Below are 8879 nucleotides of genomic sequence, written 5' to 3' on the forward strand. Positions count from 1 at the left end.
ACACCGGGGATAACTCCCCCTGCTCTGCTTCGGAATACTGGCCGTGGAATCTTTTACGCCACCCGAGAGGGCAAACGGGCCTTGGTATAACGTCTCGTCAGAAAGTCATCATCATCATCATAGGCCGTCCCTCGGAATCGAGGAAGACTTGCTTCCACTCTTAGAATGAGTTCTTGGGTGGCTGAACAGTCCAATACGAGAACCACAGTCCCTGTCACAGGTGGGACAGATAGTTGTTGAGGGAAAGGGAGGGTGGGATAGGTTTGCCGCACATTCTTTCCGCTGCCTGCGCTTGTTTTCTGCATGCACTCAGCGATGAGACTCGAGGCGCTCAGCGCCCTCCCGGATGCACTTCCTCCACTTAGGGCGGTCTTTGGCCAGGGACACCCAGGTGTCAGTGGGGATGTTGCACTTTATCAGGGAGGCTTTGAGGGTGTCCTTGTAACGTTTCCTCTGTCCACCTTTGGCTCGTTTGCCGTGAAGGAGTTCCGAATAGAGCGTTTGCTTGAAAGACAGCACCTCCGACAGTGCAGCGCTCCCTCAGCACTGCACTGAAGTGTCAGCCTGAATTTTGTGTTCTAGTTTCTGGAGTGGGGCTTGAACCCACGATCTTCTACCTCAGAGGCAAGAATGCTACCCACTGAGCTACGGCTGACAGGGAGTTGACATAGAAGTGTTAACCCCTTTACCGGGCACAGCATCGCTGTTGCACAGACTGTGTGGCCGAACAGCATTGGTTCAGCATGTTTAAAGTTTGAAAGCCCCCTTCCCCCCAGGGGTGTCCACTGAAGTGCCTGTAATATTTTGCTGATTTTATATTGGTTTCGTGGCATGGTAGTGTTACTTGAAAATTTGAATTCACTTTAAAAAAAAAATTGATGTCAGTAAAAGCGCCCATGAAGCTGTCATAATGTCGTAAAAAAAATCAACTGTTTGCTAACGTCCTTTTGGGAAGGAAAGCTGCCGTCAGGGCCTATACGTGACTCCAGTCCCACACCAATATGGTTGACTCTGAACTGCCCTCGGAAGGGACCCAGCAAGCCACTCGGTCATACCAAAAGCACAAGACCCAGTGTTCTCTTCAGCACTATTCACACTGGGCACTGCACCAGCATTGGCTGAGAACAATGGGGACTTTGACTTGTCTTGTGAGCAGTCCGCCTTTTACACCTGCCACTGCTTCCCCTATCTTCACAACACAATTATCTTCGGAGTTTGACTCGGTGCGATCGTGTTAAACGAGTGATAGCGAATCGGCCGCCCGTTCTACATTTCTCCTGATTTTTATTTCCGTTGACTCAATCGCATTCAAAGTCAAAATCTACTCCCAAGGGGAGTGAAAATTCAGGGAGCAACTTAAATTTCAAAACTGCGGGAATATCTGAACGGGGGGACACCCCAGTATCCAAACTGGGATTCACTGTTTCTGGTTTACTTCTAATTTATTTGGTTGTGATTTTATTTTGATTGGAGAGTGGTGCTCGCTCACTGAGACCGGAAGTGTTCCTTGGGCTGCCTACCCGCCCCTCCCGCTCTATTCACTTTAGTGCTCTGTGCGGAGCCGGGTGGTTGCAGTGCAGTGCATTCCTGCAACCATGCTTTGTGACATGTTGGTTGTCCCGGTGGGACAGTGCATTTCAGCAAAAGAGTTGCCTTGGATTTGAATGTCAAGTTAACTATTGACGTCAAGGGACTGATTCCCCATTGCACGCTTGGTGCTGGGTGGTGTGCGCAGGTCGGGAAATGGCAGGCACGATCAGGAAATAGGCCCCGATGACATAAGAACATAAGAAATAGGAGCAGGAGTAAGCCATACGGCCCCTCGGGCCTGCTCCATTCAATAAGATCATGACTGATCTGATCACGGACTCAGCTCCACTTCCCCGCCCGCTCCCCATAACCCCTTATCATTTAAGAAACTGTCTATTTCTGTCTTAAATTTATTCAATGTCCCAGCTTCCACAGCTCTCTGAGGCAGCGAATTCCACAGATTTACAACCATCTGAGAGAAGAATTTTCTCCTCATCTCAGTTTTAAATGGGCGGCCCCTTATTCTAAGATCGTGCCCTCTAGTTTTAGTCTCCCCCATCAGTGGAAACGTAACTAGAGAGAGACTTCTCTTAATGAAACGGGAGAATGCCAGTCTTGTTACAAACCCCGAATACAATGGCAGGTAGGCGCCATGTCTGAGAATCCCGTCTTGTTAGCAGGCCGCCAGTTATATCTGCCACTGCTGCCCCTATCTCCGTGGTATCGTGGCACACTGCTGCTCTTCATTATCTCAACCATGTTGGGCTCTCTCCATCAGGATTGGTCTTAGTTGATAGAACACATGCAGGTACATGTAACCTCCCTCAAAATCTTAAGGTAACTCGTTTACATTGAAAGTGTTAAAGGGAATTCCCTGCGGCACCTTCCCGGGAGCCGAATGCAATGAGTTTACATCGGCACTGCACGAGGAAGCCCATGTGACTCCCTTCCAAAGAGCTCACCTCCATTTTCGTTAATTTAATACGTAAGCACCTGGAAGATGCTCACTGAACTCTGAACTCAACAGGGTAACCTTGACAGGAACCTACACCTCTAATTTATCGTGTAGCCCCCTCTCTATCTTGCCTGACGTTTTAAAGCCTATTTATTTGACTCTGAATAACAGACCGATACAGACGCCTGTTAGGGAGCCAGTGGCCTCTGCTGGGGTCCAGTCCTCAGTCACAGGGCCAGGGTTAGGCATGCAGCGTATGTGGAGTCCCAGCACACTGCGCCACACCCTAGCGCATCCACTCGGCTCTCCATGGGCTCTGATTCACGTTCTGCATTCATTGTTTACTGTTTGTTACTCAGCGTTTAGTATTATTACTTAAAACGGCAAACTATGACTTTTATCTATTGTGAAACTATATCTGAAAATAAACAGACTTTTTCAAGCAATGTGTAAGGTATGTGAGTTCTTCTTGTGGATTCGGATTTAATGACTGCCTTTCAATCATTGCTCAGAGTCTTGCTGTGACTTTTTGAAACTTTTTTACCCACATTCCAGCTAGCGTTGCCAACATCCTCACCTCCAGGTCAGAAAGAACAAGCTTGTATTTCTAGTCTCATTTTTCACATCCTCGCGACTTCCCAAAGTGCTTCACAGCCAACGAATGACTTTGTAGTGCAGTCACTGGTGCAATGCAGGCAAACATGGCAGTGAATTTGAGCATGTCGAGATCCCATGAAAAAGCAAATGACCGCTTATTGGCCTGGATTTTGCAGTCAGCAGTGAAGGAACGGCGCTCGCAGTTCACGACACCGACAGCTGCCTACAAAGTTTTTGCGGGCTTTTGAGCATAAACTTGCTGTCATTGGTTGTCTGATCCAGCACAGTGCCCTCTACAGGGGATCTGTGGCGTTTGTGAGCAGAACAAGCAACAGCGAGGTCCTTCAACCAATCAGATTGAAGAATCCTCACTGAGATGCGCAGAATCTAAACCAGGAAATATAAACCAGCAAGTATAAATTAGATTTAAATCAAGTTTAAATCAATAAAGATCCAGAAATAAATATATGATTGAGAGAAACAAAAGAAACAGACAGAAAAAGTTTAAAATCTCCAACACTAACTACATTCTAAAGAAGTGAGACTCCTCACTTTTAAAATTAAATTTTCTGGGTCAGAGAGGTTGTTTAGCAGTAATTATGAATGATCACACTGTTTAAAAAGTCACTTACACCTGAATGTATCAGCCCTAAAATTTTCTGACGTGTAAATACAGCATTGATATGAATGCTGAGGTGCAGTTATAGTGCAGCCAGTGGAGCAACAGGGTAACTCAGACTGCAACTTCTGGATTTCCGGCATACGCGTACTCTGGAGGTAGCTGTCCGATTTACTTCATAATAATGGTGTTGGCCTCAGCGTTATTCTCAATCCAAAATCTGGGCCAATATGTTGTTTTGGTAGTGTTGGTTGAGGGGTGTGAGCCAGGACATTGGGAGAACTCCCCCGTTCTTCAAATAAAGTCATGGGATCTTTTACATCCATCAGAACAGGCAAACACATTTTAAGGGAGGGGGAAAAAGACACCAGTGACTTTGCTCATCATAGTGCTGAGTTCGAAATTTCACCTCCGTCACGGTAACATCCCCCCTAAGGTGCGTGGGCGCACAGCCCGTGAAGGCCGCTCACCGACCACTGCTGTTCGAAGAAGGGTGTGAGCGGGGTCTGGGTTGGGGCGGGGGTGAGTGGAGCCTGGGGCTGGGGTGAGTGTGAGCGGGACCTGGGGCGAGTGTGAGCGGGATCTGGGCCTGGGGCAGGGGTGAGCGGGGCCTGAGGCGAGTGTGAGCGGGGCCTGGGGCGGGGGTGAGCGTGGCCTGGGGCGGGGGTGAGCTGGCCCTGGGGCGGGGGTGAGCTGGCCCTGGGGCGAGTGAGTGTGAGCGGGGCCTGGGCCTGGGGTGAGCGGGGCCTGGGGTGAGTGTGGGCGGGGCCTGGGCCTGGGGCAGGGTTGAGCGGGGCCTGGGGCACGGGTGAGCGGGGTCTGGGGCGGGGGTGAGCGGGGCTTGGGGCGGGGGTGAGCGGGGTCTGGGGCGGGGGTGAGCGGGGCCTGGGGCGGGGGTGAGCGGGGCTTGGGTGAGCGGGGCCTTGGCCTGGCGCGGGGGTGAGCAGGATCTGGGGTGGGAGTGAGCGGAGCCTGGGGTGAGCGGGGTCTGGGGCGGGGGTGAGCGGGGCCTGGGACAAGTGGGGCCTGGTGCGGGGGTGAGTGGAGCCTGGGGTGGGGGTGAGCGGGGCCTGGAGTGGGGGTGAGCGGAGTCTGGGCCTGGGGCGGGGGTGAGCAGGGCCTGGGGCAGTGTTGAGTGGGCCCTGGGGCGGGGTTGAGCGGGGCCTGGGGCGGGGTTGAGCGGGGCCTGGGGCAAGGGTGAGCGGGACCTGGGCGGGGGTGAGCGGGACCAGGGCCTGGGGTGAGCGGGGCCTTGGCCTGGCGCGGGGGTGAGCAGGATCTGGGGTGGGAGTGAGCGGAGCCTGGGACAAGTGGGGCCTGGTGCGGGGGTGAGTGGAGCCTGGGGTGGGGGTGAGCGGGGCCTGGGGCAGGGTTGAGTGGGCCCTGGGGCGGGGTTGAGCGTGGCCTGGGGTGGGGGTGAGCGGGCCCTAGGGCAGGGGTGAGTGTGCCCAGGGACGGGGGGTGAATGGGGCCTGGGGTGAGCGGGGCCTGGAGCAGGGTTGAGTGGGCCCTGGGGCGGGGTTGAGCGTGGCCTGGGGCGGGGGTTAGCGGGCCCTGAGGCGGGGGTGAGCGTGCCCTGGGATGGGGGCGAATGGGGCCTGGGGTGAGCAGGGCCTGGGGCAGGGTTGAGTGAGCCCTGGGGCGCGGGTGAGCGGGCCCTGGGGTGGGGGCGAGCGGAGCCTGGGCCTTGGGTGGGGGCGAGCATAGCCTGGGCCTGGGGCGGCTGCTCCCAGTGGGCTGGGTCCGGGGACCGCGATGCGCACACATGATGCAAGGTGAGGTTTATGTCTATGAGGGTCCTGACGTTCCATGTCCCGAACTTCCTGTTGAAGGGTGGAAGATGCCTGTGCACGAGTTATTTTAACATGGGGCAGCCGTTCCACACCAGCCACCACACGGGCTCATCACAGCTTGGTCATGGTCCAGTGGCAGGGGTCCGAGGCGGTGGGAGACCAGGCTCTGCTGCTTGGGCCTGGTTGCCTACGGTGGGGTGCGGGCCCTGAGCTCGGCGATGAGTGGCGCCCTTCGGTGAAATGGTGAGAGATCCGTGGCCTGGCTGAAGGCAGACATTGGGAAGGTCAGAGGTCACATTGTGGGAGGGGGAGAGGTCAGAGTGACCGCAGCCATTGTGCTGACTGCTGCTGGACAGAGGCTCTGCCGGTGAGTGGGGCCAGCGGCCAGAGCATTGCGGCCCGAACGGCATGACCATCGGTTTATGACTGAGTGCAGCAAACACTTCCTGCTGGGAGTCAGCGAGCGGCTGTAAACGGGCCTTGTTGTGGTCAAAGAGACCGCCCGCTCCCCGCTGCCCTGGGCCTGGGACTGAGCCGGACTTCCCGACAGCGCCGCCTCCGGCCTGGGTGAGTTACTGGCGGCCGGGCAAGGTGCACCGCCCTCTGGCGGCCGGGAGGATATGTGGGCAGGGTGCAGCGCCCTCTGGCGGCCGGAAGGAGGTGCGGACAGCCTGCAGCGCCCTCTGGCGGCCGGGAGGAGGTGCGGGCAGGGTGCAGCGCCCTCTGGCGGCCGGGAGGAGGTGTGGGCAGGGTGCAGCGCCCTCTGGCGGCCGGGAGGAGATGTGGGCAGGGTGCAGCGCCCACTGGCGGCCTGGAGGAGGTGCGGACAGGGTGCAGCGCCCTCTGGCGGCCGGGAGGAGTGCGGACGTGAGGACGCGCTGACTGCAGCCGGTTCAGTTGCTGATCGCGGGAGCGGGAGCAGACATGCCGACATTCGTGCTCAACACAAACCTGAGCCGCTCCACCATCCCGGACGTCCTGGGGGAGGAGCTGACGACGGTGCTGTCCAAGGAGCTGGGCAAACCTGTGCAGGTGAGGGAGCGGGAGCCGGAGAGGGGCGGGGAGAGGGAGCCGGTTTCAGGAACCGGGCCGGGGCCAGGAGGTGAGCGGTGCCTCACCCGGCTTCAGGGGCCGGGCTGGGCCTGAGCCAGAAAACCAGACCCCAGCAACCTTCATTTTTATAGCGCCTTTACCACAGTGAGACATTCAGGAGCGCTCTAAATCAAAGCTGGACACAGAGCCGCATAATTCGAAATTGGCGCCGGTGACTGAAAGCCTGGTCACAGAGGAAGGAGGTTAAAGAGAGGGAGGGAGGGAGTCGGTGGCCAGGGGACGCAGTTTGTGGCGGGGACCGAAAACAATGGCTTCAGTCTTCCCCAATATTCAGGGAGTCCCAGAGCTTGGGGCCCAGGCCACCGATGGTGGAGCGATTATAATCAGGGATGCTCAAGGGCAGAATTAGAGGAGCGCCGATATCTCGGAGGGTTGTGGGACTGAAGGAGGTTACAGAGATAGGGAGGGGTGAGGCTATGGAAGGATTTGTAAACACGGATGAGAATTTTGAAATCGAGGCGTTGGTTAACCGGGAGCCAATGTAGGTCGGCGAGCACAGGGGTGATGGGCGAGTGGGACTTGGTGCGAGTTAGGACACGGGCAGCCGAGTTTTGGATCACCTCTAGTTTGCGTAGGGTAGAATGTGGGAGGCCAGCCACGAGTGAGTTGGAATAGTCAAGTCTAGAGGTAACAAAGGCATAGATCAGGGCTTCAGCAGCGGATGAGCTGAGGCAGGGGTGGAGACGGGCGATGTTACGGAGGTGGAAAAAGGCGGTCTTAGTTATGCTGCGGATATGTGGTCGGAAGCTCATTTCAGGGTCAAATATGACACCAAGGTTGCGAACAGTCTGGTTCAGCCTCAGACAGGAGTTGGGGAGAGGGATGGAGTCAGTGGCTAGGGAACGGAGTTTGTGGCGGGTATGAATATACTTTGAGGTGACTTACTGGGACCATGATTGCCCCCGAGTGGAGTGACACAGACTCTCGCTCACCATTCCTACCCCATCCTGCATAAACCTGGCTTTGCCTGGCGCCCTGGGTAGAATACTGAGCGCGAGACCCCAGATACCCGTCACCGCGGGGTGGCACACAGTGGGAAAAGGCTTTCAACAAGGATGCAGAGTGTGTTCAGCGCTAGGAAGGCTGATCTGGGGAGGTGCGACAGCCTGAAGGGCCCCCCACCCCCGCCAGGAGAGACTGCACACTGTCCGAGCCCTGGATGATACAAGAGTCTCCTTTCCAGGCCATTGCACTGCCTGCCACCACGAGTTCTGCAAATGGCCCGGGGGGACCTGAACAGAGCAAGCTGTGAGCACAGCAGTTTACCAAGACTGGAATGTCCCATTGATTCACTGGATAAACAGCACTGAATAATTGGACATAATCCGTGCCCCCGCCCCACAACCCCCCCCCACTCCACATCCCCATCCCCCCCCACTCCACATCCCCATCCCCCCCCCACTCCACATCCCCATCCCCCCCCCCACATCACATCCCCATCCCCCCCCACTCCACATCCCCATCCCCCCCCACTCCACATCCCCATCCCCCCCCCCACTCCACATCGCCATCCCCCCCCCCACTCCACATCCCCATCCCCCCCCCACTCCACATCCCCATCCCCCCCGCACTCCACATCCCCATCCCCCCGCACTCCACATCCCCATCCCCCCCGCACTCCACATCCCCATCCCCCCCGCACTCCACATCCCCATCCCCCCCCCACTCCACATCCCCATCCCCCCCCACTCCACATCCCCCCCCCCACTCCACATCCCCCCCACTCCACATCCCCCCCACTCCACATCCCCCCCCCACTCCACATCCCCATCCCCCCCCCACATCACATCCCCATCCCCCCCCACTCCACATCCCCATCCCCCCCACTCCACATCCCCATCCCCCCCCCACTCCACATCCCCATCCCCCCCCCCCCACTCCACATCCCCATCCCCCCCCCCACTCCACATCCCCATCCCCCCCCCACTCCACATCCCCATCCCCCCCCCCACTCCACATCCCCATCCCCTCCCCACTCCACATCCCCATCCCCCCCCCACTCCACATCCCCATCCCCCCCCCCACTCACATCCCCATCCCCCCCACTCCACATCCCCATCCCCCCCCCACTCCACATCCCCATCCCCCCCCCACTCCACATCCCCATCCCCCCCCACGCCACATCCCCATCCCCCCCCCACGCCACATCCCCATCCCCCCCCACTCCACATCCCCATCCCCCCCACTCCACATCCCCATCCCCCCCCCACTCCACATCCCCATCCCCCCCCCACTCCACATCCCCATCCCCCCCCCACTCCACATCCCCAAC

General features: G+C 57.6%; 1 protein-coding gene across 1 annotated transcript in view; it reads left to right on the forward strand.

Moving 5' to 3' along the window:
• Positions 1-6330: 6330 nt before the first annotated feature.
• LOC139268222 (macrophage migration inhibitory factor-like) overlaps positions 6331-8879 on the forward strand; it is a 14990-nt gene continuing 12441 nt past the window's right edge. Inside the window, exon 1 of the mRNA XM_070886273.1 lies at positions 6331-6526. Within this exon, the coding sequence (XP_070742374.1) occupies positions 6419-6526 (108 nt within the window). The 5' untranslated portion in view covers positions 6331-6418. The remainder of the gene's footprint in view (positions 6527-8879) is intronic.

The sequence above is a fragment of the Pristiophorus japonicus genome, chromosome 8, assembly GCF_044704955.1.
Source record: "Pristiophorus japonicus isolate sPriJap1 chromosome 8, sPriJap1.hap1, whole genome shotgun sequence".
Lineage (NCBI taxonomy): Eukaryota > Metazoa > Chordata > Chondrichthyes > Pristiophoridae > Pristiophorus > Pristiophorus japonicus.